At 37.4% G+C, this 14,665-nt stretch overlaps 1 protein-coding gene across 1 annotated transcript in view; it reads left to right on the top strand.

The window, feature by feature from the left end:
- ICE2 (interactor of little elongation complex ELL subunit 2) overlaps positions 1-7,122 on the top strand; it is a 59,830-nt gene extending 52,708 nt beyond the window's left edge. The window contains exon 16 of the mRNA XM_090272020.1: positions 5,844-7,122. Coding sequence (XP_090128146.1) covers positions 5,844-5,966 — 123 coding nt within the window. The 3' untranslated portion in view covers positions 5,967-7,122. The remainder of the gene's footprint in view (positions 1-5,843) is intronic.
- The last annotated feature ends 7,543 nt before the right edge of the window (positions 7,123-14,665 follow it).

Raw genomic sequence — 14,665 nt, 5'->3', positions numbered from 1 at the left:
GTTGTTTATTATTAATCTGTTTCGCTGGTATATAGTATTTCAATCTGATGTCCACATTCACCATATTAATCATAACACCAGTGTAAAAACGATATCCATAGGAAGGATAGATAAACTTGTATGCTTACTGAGTTCAGCTATTATGTCAGTGAAACTTTCTATTTTTTGTAAGATTTATAAGTCAACTAAAGAAAATTGTAGGACTTCCAGCCAAGATGGAAGCGTAAGTAGACACTCTTCGCCTCCCTCCACAACCATAGAAGAAATACAGCTACCTCAAAACTAAAAACAACCAGAACTAATACTCATCTGGACAGGAAGGAGGGGCAGAGCTGAGGTGGAGAGGACACAGTGTGCTGGCAGCGGCAAGGAAGTGACTGTAGCTGGCCAGTGGAAAGCGCAGTCACATATTATAAACGGCATGAGGGACACCTGGGGAGTGATCCCAGCCCCAGACTAGACCACACAGCTCACAGTCCCTGCGCCAGAGAAAATAAAGTGTCATTGCTTCTAACTGTGAAAACCAGTGGGGGTTGGGGTGGCAGAAGAAACCGCCAGTCTCTCGACAGAATCCATTTGTTTAGAAGGCCCCCACGGTCCTAGAATGTCCACAAACCTACTCACGCTGGGAACACAACCAGGGCAATAGCTGGAGGTATGCCAGACCCATATGGGAAGCAGGAGAAGTGCCTGGAAAAGAGGCAAGTGCTGAGCAAGAAGACTTGTTCCCTCTCTGACCCCTCCCTCACATACAGTGCTACATCCCCTCCCTCACATACAGTGCTACACCCCCTCCCCCACATACAGTGCTACATCGTGGTGAAACGGGTCACCCGGCACTGACAAATACCTAAGGCTCCGCCCCTTATAACGTAACAGGTGCAACAACTCTACCTAAAACACAGAGGCAAACACAGGAAGCTGTCAAGTTGAGGAAACAGAGAAGTATAGCCCAAAAGAGGGAGCAGATCAAGGTTCCAGTGGGAGAACTAAGCATTGAGGTTAGCCAACCTAACAGACACAGAGTTCAAAACACTGGTGATAATGATGCTCACAGACTTGACAGACATTATTGAGTAAGGGAAGAAATGAAGGCTATGCTAAGTGAAACTAAGGAAAATCCACACGAAACCAATGGTGACGGGAAGGAAGCCAGGATTCAGATCAACAATTTGGAGCATAAGGAAGAAATAAACAGTCAACCAGAACAAAAGGAGGAAACAAGAATTAAGAAAAACAGGGAGAGGCTTAGGAACCTCTGAGACAACTTCAAATGTACCAACATCCAAATCATAGGGGTGCCAGAAGGAGAAGAGGAAGAACAAGAAATTGAAAACTTATGTGAGAAAATAATGAAGGAAAACTTTCCTAATTTGGTGAAGGAAATGGACATACAAGTCCAAGAAGCACAGAGAGTCCCAAATAAGATGGACCCAAAGAGGACCACACCGAGACACATCATAATTAAAATTCCAAATGTTAAAGACAGAGAATCGTAAAAGCAGCAAGAGAAAAGAAGAGAGTTACCTAAAAGGGGGTTCCTATAAGACTACCAGCTGGTTTCTCAAAAGAAATTTTTCAAGCAAGAAGGGACTGGCAAAAAATATTCTAAGTGATGAAAAACAAGGTCCTACAACCAAAATGACTATCCAGCAAAGCTGTCATTTAGAATGGAAGGGCAGATAAAGTGCTTCCCAGACAGGGTAAAGCTAAAGGAGTTCATTATCACCAAGCCATTATTACAGTAGTCCCTCTCTATATCACAGTTTACTTATCACGGCCTCACTGTATCGTGGGATTTTTTTAAATATTATATTTAATTATTTATCGCGGATTTTTCACTGTAATGTGTTATTTTGTAGTACTGTATACGCATGTTGTTAAAGTTATGTAGGTTTAAGAATGTAGAATATGTTTAAGAACAGAAGTACCTGTAGTGTTTATAAAAGTGTGGAAAAGGTTAATAAGGGAGTGGGAACGGTTTCTAAGTGTGTGGTAAGGGTTTATAAAGCCTTAAAATATATATAAATACTAAAATAAATGTAAGGTTCCTACTTCGCAGATTTTCACCTATCACAGGGGTGTCTAGAACATAATACTATGTATATGAAATGTTAAAGGGACTTGTTTAAGAAAAAAAGATCAAAACTATGAACAATCAACAAAAGAATCTAAAAAATAAAAACAAAAACAAACTAAGCAAACAACCAAAATAGAAACCGAATCATAGGTATGGGGATCATTTGGAGGGTTGTCATCTGGGAGAGGGATGGGAGAGAAATGGAGAAATGGGGAAATGGTGCAGGGAGTAAGAAGCGTAATTGGTAGGTACAAAATAGACAGGGGGAAGTTAAGAATAGTATAGGAAAGGGTAAAGCCAAAGAACTTACATGCCTGATCCCTGGACATGAACTAAGGGGGGCGGGATTTCTGGAGGTAAGGGGGGTACCTACTGGGTGGAGGGGAGCAAAGAGAAAAACAATTGGGACAACTTTAACAGTATAATCAATAAAATATACTTAAAGAAAAATAAAGAAAGGAAAAAAAGAAAATTCTACAATCTTGCCTAGTGGTGGCATAAGTAAAGCATCCACATGGTTAAATTCCTTGTTCCTATGAAAAGCAAAGTTATGTTTTTTGTAAATTTTTGTTTATGAGACTGCTCTATTTCATTAAGTGTTTGAGGCAATTTACAGAAGAAAACATAATAAAATTATGATATGATTAAAAATTGATAAGTAGGATATAGAAAAATATAAAACTAGTGTTAGTAATTAGGGAATGCAGTGCTTAATAAAAGTACAATAAAATGTTAAAGATTATATTGTGCTTTGCTAAGTATTGTATAACTCAGTATTTATTCAGTTATAATAAATGTTACTCTCTTTATAGAGTCCTTCCCAGAAAAGCAGCTGAATGTTTTTCCTCTCTCTGAAACTTTCTGTAAGGCCATGACTAGAAGTACTCTTCACCATGTCACTCATTCTTTAAATCATGAAAGAATTCCAGTTTGAGTTCAGTTGTAAAAGTTTTGTTTTCTATGTATCTGAATCTGAATGTTCAGGAAACAGAAAAACAGTGTATTTTCCTTCCCTGTTGCCAAAAATATTTGAGTCAAAATCATTGTCTGAGTTCTATACTCTTCTCAACATGTGTGCCCCAGAACATACATCACTTATGTATTATATGGATACGTTTTCATTCTTTTTTTCTTTTTTTGAGGAAATGTACTCAAGTCCTTTGAAAAATAGCTGAAATGCAAATGCTGAAGTTTTTCGAATAACTTAATGAATGGAGTCTTTTATGTTTTCAGTTTTTTAATGTTACTCTTTGGGAGGATCCTTTTAGAAAGGAGAATTCCTTGCCCAGTCTTAGTTCACTTTGTCTAAGAAAATGTATAAATGTTATTAACTAGTTGCTATAAATGAAAGAATGGAGAAAGTTAGTTGTTAGCATTTTAAACCATTTATCTAAACTTCTGGTTGCCTAGTGCCAGTTTACATGTAAGATAAGTTATGATTTTTATAACCTTCTAAGGCACAATTTTCTTAACCTAAAAATAATCATTGAAAACAGTTCGTCGAGGATTTATGTTTTTTATGAATTCCTTTTAATTTAGAAACTCTGATTATAGTTTCTCACCTATAACATTATTCTCTGTGGAGTGGCTTACTCCTTTTTAGTGAGACTCAGTAGTTTAATACCTTCACACAATTCTGTATGTTTAGGGTTTGGCCACATAAATATAAAGTTAAACAATTCAATTATATGTATACTGCTGAGCACTTTGTTCATTTGTATTTTTTAAGATACTTCATGCATTGAGGGACAAATACTTAGTGAGATTTTTCAGGGCTCAGCTTTTTTACAACCTGCATTAGGTACAGTAGAAATTAGATAACTTATGCTTCCTTTGATGTGTTCCCCAAGCCCATGGAAAGTTTTTGGTGATCTCTGACACACTGCCCTACAATCTAGCACTACATCTGGTGGGAATCACCCCACCTTTCTCCCTAGTTCCTCCAGTTAGGCCGTAGGAATGGGGCTTTCTAGTCCAACCAAGGTAAGCACAGATTCTAGCCTTAGCAGCAATAGGAAAAGACCAAAGCCTCGGGAAACTCGGGGAAGTAAGACACTGTATGAAACAGAAATCATCTATATATTTCATGGTGTAAAAACTCATATAACAAATGTTTTTGCCTGTAATGTGATCCCTTAGTTTCTAGTCCATTTGCATTGATATCTCATCTTTGTGTAGTGCCTTAGGTATCAAAACCCTGAGAGTACCGTGGTAGAGCCTACCTCTGCCTCCTTCTGCATAGAACAAAGCTTCATAGTAGGATCCCATTTGCTTCCTGTGCTACTCCTGACTTCTGCTTCTAGTCCTTTAGCAATGACTCTGTGCCTATCCCTTTTCTCCTTCATCATTTCTGTAATAAACATTAACACACACACACACAATCTTACAGTGGACATTTCAAAATGCTTGCTTTCCTTAGTGATATAGTAGATATAATTAATGTGGTTGGTAGACTTTTATAGTAAATGCCAACTGCGTGGGGAGTGGTCTAGATAATCTAAAAACCATAGCACTTTTCTAGTCAGTATGTTACAAAAGTGGATCACATTCAGACTGACTGGCAGACTCAAATCCCAACTCAGCTTTGTCTTTTCTAGTCATCTAATTGTAAACCAAAAAAACGCCTCTAAAGAGATAAAATATTAAGTGAGAGAAGCTGGGGTCTCACTTATCCTAGTGAGCCTTAAGAGCAATGCTAGTAATATGTCTGTTGTATTTAGGAATATGAGAGAGAGTGCTCGGAGGTACAATAACACCCGTCAGTTCAAGGTCTAGATTCACTAGACAAGATGTGAAGGGTACAGGGTGGCTAGGGAAAATAGAGGCAGATATATGGACAGGTTGTGGGGAAGTGGTTTCAGGCTGAAAAGTTTTGGTCCTCTGTGAGGCCATGCTTTCTCCATTAACCCATTTTAAAACTTTGTGCTCTCTTGGTGGCCAAGGTGATGATAGCATTTCCAGATCTCATCTTCAGCATGACTGTAATTAGCAAGAAATTGTATCTTAAGAATATACCTTCTCTCTTCTCTAGACAGTGGGCTGGGAAGTGGGGATGCATATCAACTTGCACTGAAGAACAGTAGACATTAAAGTAGAGGCTGCACTCCAACAAAGTTTCTTTCCCTATTTCCCTTCTTTCTTTTTTCATCCTCTGTGGTCTCCTTCCAAATTCTTCTTTTTTTCCCTTTCTTTCTTTCGTCTTCTCTCTCAACTCTTCAATTTTTTCTAACTTGGGCTTTTTTCTCTTTTCCCTTTCTTTCACATTTATTCTTTTTTCCCTTCTTCTCTTTGTACTCTTCTGTTTTTCTTGCTCTGTCTCTCTCCATTTTATAATTTCTCCCTTTTCTTTATCAGCTCTGACCTTTTTGTATTTCCTTTCCCTCCTTTCATTGTTTTCATTTCTTCCTCTCTCCTGCCATTCAGCTTTGTTACTGCAGACACATTGCTAAAAAGGCCTAGGATTCCCTTATTTTCTAATTTAACATTTCAATCTCTTCCAGATTTAACACAGAGTGGTTTCCCCTTAGCTTCTCTTCATCTACTCTGCTCTATCCCCTTTCTTGATCGTTACTTGAAAATTTAGTACTTTAAAACTTTGTCAAATTAAAGCTCATTTAGAAGCAGCCAGGTGGCTAGGGATTAAAAATATGTAAAGGACCATTTACAAAGAAAATAATGCATGTAGTAATAATACAGAGTTGGCTGTATATAAATATGTTGTAAACATGTTAAACTATTTTCTCTTCTCTGCTTCATCTTCTAGATTAGTGGAAAAAGAATGCCTACACACAGCCGCAGGAATTTGGTTTCCATGGAAACCAAAAGGCTGCCTGCTCAGCAAGTTGAAAATGAAGGAGTGGCTCCAAATAAAAGAAAAATAACTTAAGGACTCTATCATGGAAAATGAAGGCGAAACAGTTATAACAATGTTCAATTTAGAAACGTTTGAGGGGAAATGTGCCTAAAGGATCAGTAGACAAGATGAACATTTTTTTAGTGTCCTTGAGAGTTCTTCGAGTGCCTTGAAAAAATTTGTTGACTGTGTGAAGGAATGTTTCAGCTAAAATGGAATGCTATATACCCTTTTAACTTTGGATGTTTGAGGAAAATCTAGATAGTGTTAACATTCTCATGGCAGGGAAATACGTAGAAAACAAAATTATTTTTATAGGAGACCTTTTCCAAAAATTGTAAATAGGTAAATAGTTTGCTTTATTTCAAGAGCAATGTTTATTATTTTGTGTTATATTAATAGCTTGAGTTATATCACCACTCTGTGGAGAGTAGTTCAAAGCATTAAATCTTGCCACTGTCAGAGATAATTTTGAGCAACATGTAAACTTTGTTTCTGAGGCATTGTGACAGGTTTTTTGTTGTTGATGGGGTTTTTTTGTTTGTTTGTTTTTTGTTTTTAATCCTCACCTGACAATTTGTTTACTGATTTGAGAGAGAGAGAGGCAGGGAGAGAGAAAGAAACATGGGTACGAGAGAGAAGCATCGATCAGTTGCCTCCCATACACGCCCCAACTGGGGAATGAACCCACAACCTTCTGGTGCGACAGGAATGCTCCAGCCACCTGAGCCACCCAGCCAGGGCTGACAGTTTTTATATAGTGTTTTTAAATGATGATTGTTGCAGGTTAATAAAGTTAATACCTTTAAGAAATTGCTGAAATTTCACTGACGAAACTAAAATTTAAAAATCTGCCTCTGAAAAGTTAACAAGTGAACAGTTTTTTGGTGGGCACCCATCAATTTGTTAAATAACAACATCTTTTATTGTGATACAGGTTTGGTGATGAATGCCTCTATCTCTTGGCACAAATTCCAGTTGAGTGCTGAAATACACTATTGAAAGCAAAGAGATGAGCATATTTTCCAGAAAAATCTTACTATTTCAACTGATAAGGCTAATGTGTGGTAAAACATAAGCTATTTTTTCCCCATCTATACTGATTAATTTAAATTTTTCAGGACCGCATCAATGAATTTGGAAAATGGCATGATGAGCTAATGTTAATATAGTGAATTTGGACTTAAGAAGAGATGGACTAATTTAATTTTTCTATTCATGTTCTTTAATGTCCACTAAAGTCTTCAGAAATATGTGCATCATTTGTACATCCAAAGCAATATTAGCTTTGTTTTTGCAATTTTTGTGCATTTTATATTAATATAAGAAATATACATTAATATAAGAAATCTAGAATTTTCTAGAGTTCTTGAAATCTTCTCCACTGGTATAGCTAATAGGTGAGTATTTTTATCTTCAACTACCAAGTTTTATTTTGTTTCGATTTTTTTTGGTCATTTAGAAAATATTTTTAATTAATAGGTAATTATTAGTAAAATTGCTTTATGTATTTTAATATATAATTTCCTCGCTCCCCCATTTCCTTTTTAAAACACACCTTCTTTAGTAGACTTGATTTTTTTTTTAACTTTGTCACATACTCCCATATCTCAGAAATACTTTAGTTGTGAATCATTTGGCAATGAATCTAGGGAGAGTCGAGGATTCTCTTGAAATGTGCTCTTTTTAAAAAGCTAAACAATAATTTTTTCAGACTTCTGAATACTGACAAATCTTGGCTTTTTTTTTTTTAATACTACTTTTTACTTAGTAAAGTATGTGACCTTGCAAGTGACAATTTTGAAGTTATTTTAACCATACATTTGAGTAACTCTGATAATATACATAAAGCTAGTATTAGTTTTCCACTTGTGCTTAATTAAGCCTTTTATAAAACATATATTTGATCATGTCTTCTGTTCTTTTTCTAATTTTTTGTTCTGAGAATATGGTAAGCGACAAAGTGACATTGACAATATGAGCTTTTTTTTTTTTTTTTTTTTAAGACAACAAAACAGACTCAGTGTTAGTGTTAGCAAGGATGCGATGACCTGGGCCACTTATATCTCCATGGTGAGGGTATAATTTGTATCTACCTCTTGGAAAATATTTACTTCAGTAGAAGTTTGAGGATATCTGTGTCCCACACAATCTAAAGTAGGTCCCCACGCTCTCATAACTTTTTTTTAATGTATATCTCAATACCTATTTGTTTATTCAACTTACTGTCTTCTTGAATAGACTACATGCTCTAAAAGGGTAGGGCCATATTTGTTTTGTTCACCATTATGTGACAAACACCTACCATAAGTGTCTGTTACAGAGTTATTTAGTAGATATAAGTTAGAAATATGAATAAATGAATATGTAGATACAAGGATAGATTTTTTTTTTCCCTTGAAGCTCACATTCTAGTGAAGGACACAATACTGACCTATGTAAATAAGTGCTCTGGTTAAGTAATATAAGAAAGCCGTCTAATCTTTCTTATTAGAAAATTAAGGCAGATTTTCTAAGATAAAAGTTGACCTGAGTTTTTTAAAACTGAGTAGGAGTTAGAAGGGAAGAAGGAAAGACCATCCACACAGTAAGGAAGCAGCATATACAAAGGTGAGAGGTGGCCCGGTTGTAGGCTGTGGACATAGGAGATGAGAGAAAAGGATCCAGGACAGGGACACACGTGCCATCCTATGACATGTAAATTTCATCCTGTGCAAGGTGAGATCAAGTAGTGAATTTTAATAAAAGGGAATAACATGATGACATATGTGCTTGAAAAAGCTCTTGTTGCCATTTGTCTCAAGAGTGGAATGGAATGGAATGGAACTGGGAAAGACTGTAGGGAAGGAGAAAAGTTAAAAAACCGTTGTAGTAATTGAAAAAATGGTAAAGGCCCTGAATGAAAGTTATAAGTATAGGGATGGGCTTAGTGATATTAGGGAAAAACAAAACAAAACTCAGTGATATGGTTGGTAGGGAGAGTCAAGTACAGCCTCATGTTTCTCATTTGAAGTGCTAGATAAATGGTGGCTTTATACATTGAAAAGATGAGAGAAGGATGTAGAATGAGAAGAAATTCAATTAAAATGTTCATTTCCTTTCACCATTTCTATTCCTTGAATTTGGAGTTCGAATACTATTTGTTATGTATTGCTACCTAATACCCCAAAACTTAGCTAGTTAAGAAAACATTTATGATCTCAGAGTCTATGTGTGTCAGGAGTCTGGATGCAGCTTAGCTGGGTGCCTGGGGCTCACAGTTTCTAATAAAGTTGCCGTTGGCTGAGGCTGCAGTCATATGAAGGGTTGAGTGGGGCTGGAGCATCTGCTTTCAAGAAGGCTCACTCTTAGTGGTGGTGGGAGGTGTCCGTCTCTCACTGGTTATTGACGGGAAGCCTCGTCCTCACTACATGTACATCTCCATAGGTCTGCTTGATTGTCTTGACATAGCAGCTGGCTTACCGCAGAGTGAGCAAGGAGGAAGCCATAGTATTTTACATCCTAGTCTTGGAAGTAAAGCGCTGTCTTCTGCCAAATTCTCCTTGTTAGAAATAAGTTTCACCTCTTGAAGAAAGGAGTATAGAAAGAATTTGTGAACATATATTTAAACCAACACAGATGCCATGAACATTTTAGGGATATAGAAGAACTAGGTTTAGGGTAGAAAGGAAAGGAAGAACACTTTAACAAAAAATGTTTTGCCCTGGCTGGGTGGCTTACTGGATTGAGCACCGGCTTGCAAACCAAAGGGTTGCTGGTTCAATTTCCCAGTCAGGGCACATGCCTGGGTTGCAGGTCAGGTCCCTGTTTGGGTACATGTGAGAGGCAACCACACATCAATGTTCCCCTCCCTCTCTCTAAAAATAAATAAATCTTTAAAAAAAAGTCTTACTATCAACATGTTAAATCTGAGATAAAGATAGTTGATATTAAAGATAATTTAAATTTTGAACTCAGAAGACTGATTACATCAATACAGACTTGAGAATAAGTGTATCTTTGATATCTGAAATTAGAAAAAAGAATAAAGATACAGCAGAAATGAGTGGAATGAAGAAAAGGCCATGAATGGAGCCCCAGGGAAAACTAGAACTTCGCTAAAAGGAGAAGTTTCATTACAGGGGCTAGTATGGAAGTCAGATTTATAAACCTTAGGACAGAAGTGCAAAGTGAGGTGGAAACAATGAAATTCTTCATTGCCAGTTGATCAGCAAAACTTGGAAATGATTTCATTATTTGGATCTTCTTTTGCAGTGGCAAAGGGAATTGACCTGTTTGTTCATTTCCAATTGCACTTGGATTCTGGGTTTGGGCACTGCAAGCATTTTAGAGATATAAGGAGGTGGGGGTGTAGGGTAGAGAGGGGAGAGAACACTTTTCCATTCTAATATTTTATTATCAACATACTAAATCTGAAACTTCTGATGGACAACAGATAAAGATATTGGGCTGTTTGTTGTGTGTTACAGGTATATGGTATTTTTAAATCATATACCTTAGAATATTTGATACCAAGATTTGTTGACTTTCTCACTGAGATGTTAAAGGGGATGCATTTAATTGTGACTTCCAGTCTTGCCATGTTCCTTTGACTAATGTCCAGACTTCATATCGAAGTATGTAAGGGCAGGTGCATAGGCATCCATCTGGGGTTTTGCTCTGATCTGAGCAAAGCTTACTGAAAGAGTTGAGACTCAGGTGTATATATCTAGGATGAGTCTCTAGAGTGCCTGTCAAAAAGGAAGATTCAATCAAGGGTTCACCTTGGCATATGTGTTTCCTTTCAATAGATGAGCTACCGTTGGTAATCAAGCAAGGAACTACAAAAGAGTTTTTGTTGTTTTTGTTTTGCTGTACATGCATGGTATAGCCTGTTAATTCTCTGAGGAGTGGAGTGGGGCTGGGTGTAAATTAAATGCTGATTTGGAAGTCAAGAAACAAAAATTCTGTGGTTAGTGGGTTGAATTCTTCCTTCCCTTTTCTTGAGAATATGCATTTCTTGGAGGTAAAAAGGAAATATTTTCTATACTTCCTATCGTGGGTTTTGCTTACCCTCGCCCCCCAATAAAAATACACAGCACAGCAGGATATGTGCATGTTAATCCTGAGAGTTGCAGGAAGGCAATGCCACCCCTGTGCAGATTTCAGGTTTCCTGCAAGCATTGCATTAATGCAGCATCCACTTCAGCCAGGCTTTGCCATCACATGAATTAGCGATTCTTGTCCCTGCATGCATGCTTTTGCACATAAAGCTATATCTGGTTGGATTCATTATCACCTGTCAAAAACTTTGCCTGTCCTCTGTGGAACTAATAATGCATTTTTGAGCATCTATAGGGTGTAATACATTATACATAATATCTCTTGGGATTTAAAGATAAATAAGATTGGTTTCTGCCTTAAGGGTATTTCCTAATCTAGTTGGGGAAATATATATACACAATTAGCTGTAGTACAGGGCAGAATATTCAAGTGGCACAGTAGTGCATAAGAGTAAGAAAAGGGGATGTGTGCATAAGAGACTCATATAAATGATTTTTAAGCAGTATTTGAAAGACAAGTAAAATATTAACATGGACAAAAAGTAAGCAGAGCATTAGAGCATGAGGGGAAGTTGTATGAAAACCGCTGGTTTTAGGAAATAGAAAATGTGCTCGAGTAACAAGTGTGGGCATAAAGGACAACTAATGGGAGATGAAGAGTTAAGTTAGTTAGAGCTTGGTGGTGGAAGGTATTGACTGTTGTTTCCAGATAGTTTGACTGTATTTTTGAAAGCAATCGGGACACATATAAGGCTTTTTGAGCAAGATGACATCAACTTTAGGAAGTTTACAATAGTAAAGGATTATTTAGAAAGGAGAATTATGACAAGGAGCTATTAACTATACAAATAGCAGGCAGGTGGTAAAGCTATAACCGGGAAAGTCATGTAAAAGTTAGCAGCTATGAGAGCTAACCATGCCCCCAAAATAAATATGTACCTCACATAACACTGAGTCACAGCTAGGTAATAGACATTAGAATTGGGAATACAAAGATGAATTGAAGGTCATGGCACATGACACAATATGTCTGTGGAATTATGAAATGAGAGGTTTCAAAGACAGCAGAGGGTTTTTAGCCTGAGTGCTGCCACTGACGTAAATGAAAATATTAGAGGACGAATATGGATGGGGAGAAAAGACAACCAGCTGTGTCTTCAACCAAAGGCCATCAGTACAATTACGGTGATGTCCTACAGATCCTGTAGGCTGGAACTTTGAGAGAAAAATTGATATGAAGGTTGGGAGCCCATTCATCAGAAAATTAGGACTAATGTGTTTGGGACCAAGCTGGCCTTTATTTATTTTTCTGTTCTTCCTCTCCCCCTCTGTTTGGGCCAAGGAGCTACATACCCAGTTAATTGAGCAAATAAATACATTGAGAATAATGGGAAAGGGGAAGGCAAGAATAAACCCTGTGATGTTGATTCGTAATTGAAAGTATCAGAGTAAACTCATGGTACTTAATATATACACAGAGAGAGATGGAGAAACACATATAGTTTGTGTGTGTACATATACACACATATTTTCTAATTCTGCTGATAGAGTCTAGAAGCAATGATATTCTAATAGCACCCCTGGCACCCAGATCTTGGTTTCTAAATTCCATTCTTCACTAAAAGAAATAAGGGCTCCTGGGAGAAATTACTGATTCCAAGACTGTGGCAGGGAAATTACATTATCTTGTACCAGAAAATAAGAAAGTACTCAAAGAGTAATGGGTGAATGTCAAAAGAACACCGGAGCTAGCTTGAATGAGTTCCCAGGTCTGGGAAAATTTGAGCATCAAATAATGAAAGTGATGAATTGTAATCCTTTGAGTAAAATAGTCATCCACAAGTCCATATTGATATAAGTGAATAAAGAGAAAATGAAGAGAACATTCTATCCTGCAATAGAATTCCAACCAATAAATCTAGAGGGAATGATGGAATTAGAAAAATCACCAATTTGCAACCACTGTAGTAATTATTTAGCTAAGAATCATAAAAGGATTCTAAATGTAGTGGGTGAAAATTTGATGACAAATAAGGAACATTTACATAGTCATAAAAAATCTCTCTACAAGATAGTTACTAATTTATTAATATATATAACATACTTATTAGTTTACTTAATGCTGAAGAACCCTAGCAAAAACTATCTTAACCAAGTGAAGTTAATATTACCAGTAATGAGACAAATCAACACTGTGTGTTTCTTGATATGCACCAAGAAGAGCACAGCATGAGTTCTATGATGTGTTCCTGCCAAATATGCATAAGCCATGAGGAAATATCAGAGAAATTCAAACTGAGACATTAGTCTCTGAAGTAATCGGTCAGCAATCTTCAAAATGTCAGGGTCGTGAGAGACAGAAACCCTGTAGGAATGTTTCACTTAAAGACTAACGGCATGTGACTCATGCTCCTGGTTTGGATCGTACTCCACGGAAGGACTTGACTGGAACAATTGATAAAACTGGAATGGAGTTTGTGGATTATATGATAGTAAGGCATGGATATTAACTTCCTGGTTACGATGTGGTTGTGTCAGAGTTGCCCTGTACTTAGGAAATAAACACTGAGGTATAAATTAATACCAGGGCATCATGTCTGCAACACACTAAAATTGGAGGACGTAGGCAGAGAAATGTTAACAGGAAGTCTTGAAAGGATGATACAGGAGCCATGTGTACTATTTCTGTAACTTTCATATAAATTTGAGATGATTTCAGAATAAACACTTTGTAAGAAGGGTATAATCCACAGTATCAGGTACTACAGGGAGGCTATGGAGGACAAAGACTGGAGGGGAAAAAATGACTTAGATTCAAAAATCAGATGTAGAGACAAAAGTATGGAAAGGAAAGGAAATCAGGGATTCCTGTTTTTAGGGTCCAGGGCATACAACTTTCCTTACAACTCAAATCTCTGAGAGCCTTTTCTCCTCTAAATTCCTACACTATTTACTAAATAGTGCAAATTCTGAATCTCAGATGTTATCCTACATTATTCTCCTTTGAGGATTTTATAGGTATCCCTAAACAGATTGTAAACTTCTCTTGGGCAATGGTTGCGTCTTTATATAGCTGTGTGTGTAGCCCAAGACCCAGCCAGGGTTACGCAGCATCCGTATGCTCCATCAACACGTTTGAAATTGTGCTGGTGCCTCAGAGGTCCCCATACACCAGCGTGTAGCTAGGTTGTCTCCACCTCAACCTTAGACCTCACTACTCACAAGGGCAGATCTGTGGGCAGCTAGGAGCCCTGCCAAGAAAAGGAATTTTTAAAACTTTATTAAAGGCAATATCAATCACCCCTCAAAAAAGAATAAAGATCTATATTTTGGATACATTTTACAACACTAACTCATCTAATGTTATTCTAATTTAAGAATAACAACAGAGAGAAACAAGATGGCGGAGGAGTAAGTGGAAGCTACACTAACTTCCTCCTAGAACTAGTCTGGATTTACAATGTAATTTTGGAGAAATCATCTGGAATAACGAACTGAACACCAGCTGGAGAGAAGTCTTATAACCACGGAGAGACAGAAAAGGCCGCTACATCACAACGTGACCGGTAGGGAGTGCGGAGACGTGGAAGGGCTGGCTGGGCTCCCACGGGTGGCAGCTGAAGGGGCTGAGAAACAGCTCAGCAGCCGGGGATTCCCCCTGAGAAGGGCAGGGTCTAAACCCCCAGCTGG

The sequence above is a fragment of the Furipterus horrens genome, unplaced genomic scaffold, assembly GCF_987537825.1.
Source record: "Furipterus horrens unplaced genomic scaffold, mFurHor1.1.pri manual_scaffold_3, whole genome shotgun sequence".
In the NCBI taxonomy this organism is placed as follows: Eukaryota; Metazoa; Chordata; class Mammalia; order Chiroptera; family Furipteridae; genus Furipterus; species Furipterus horrens.
This window is presented reverse-complemented; position numbering and strand designations above follow the sequence as displayed.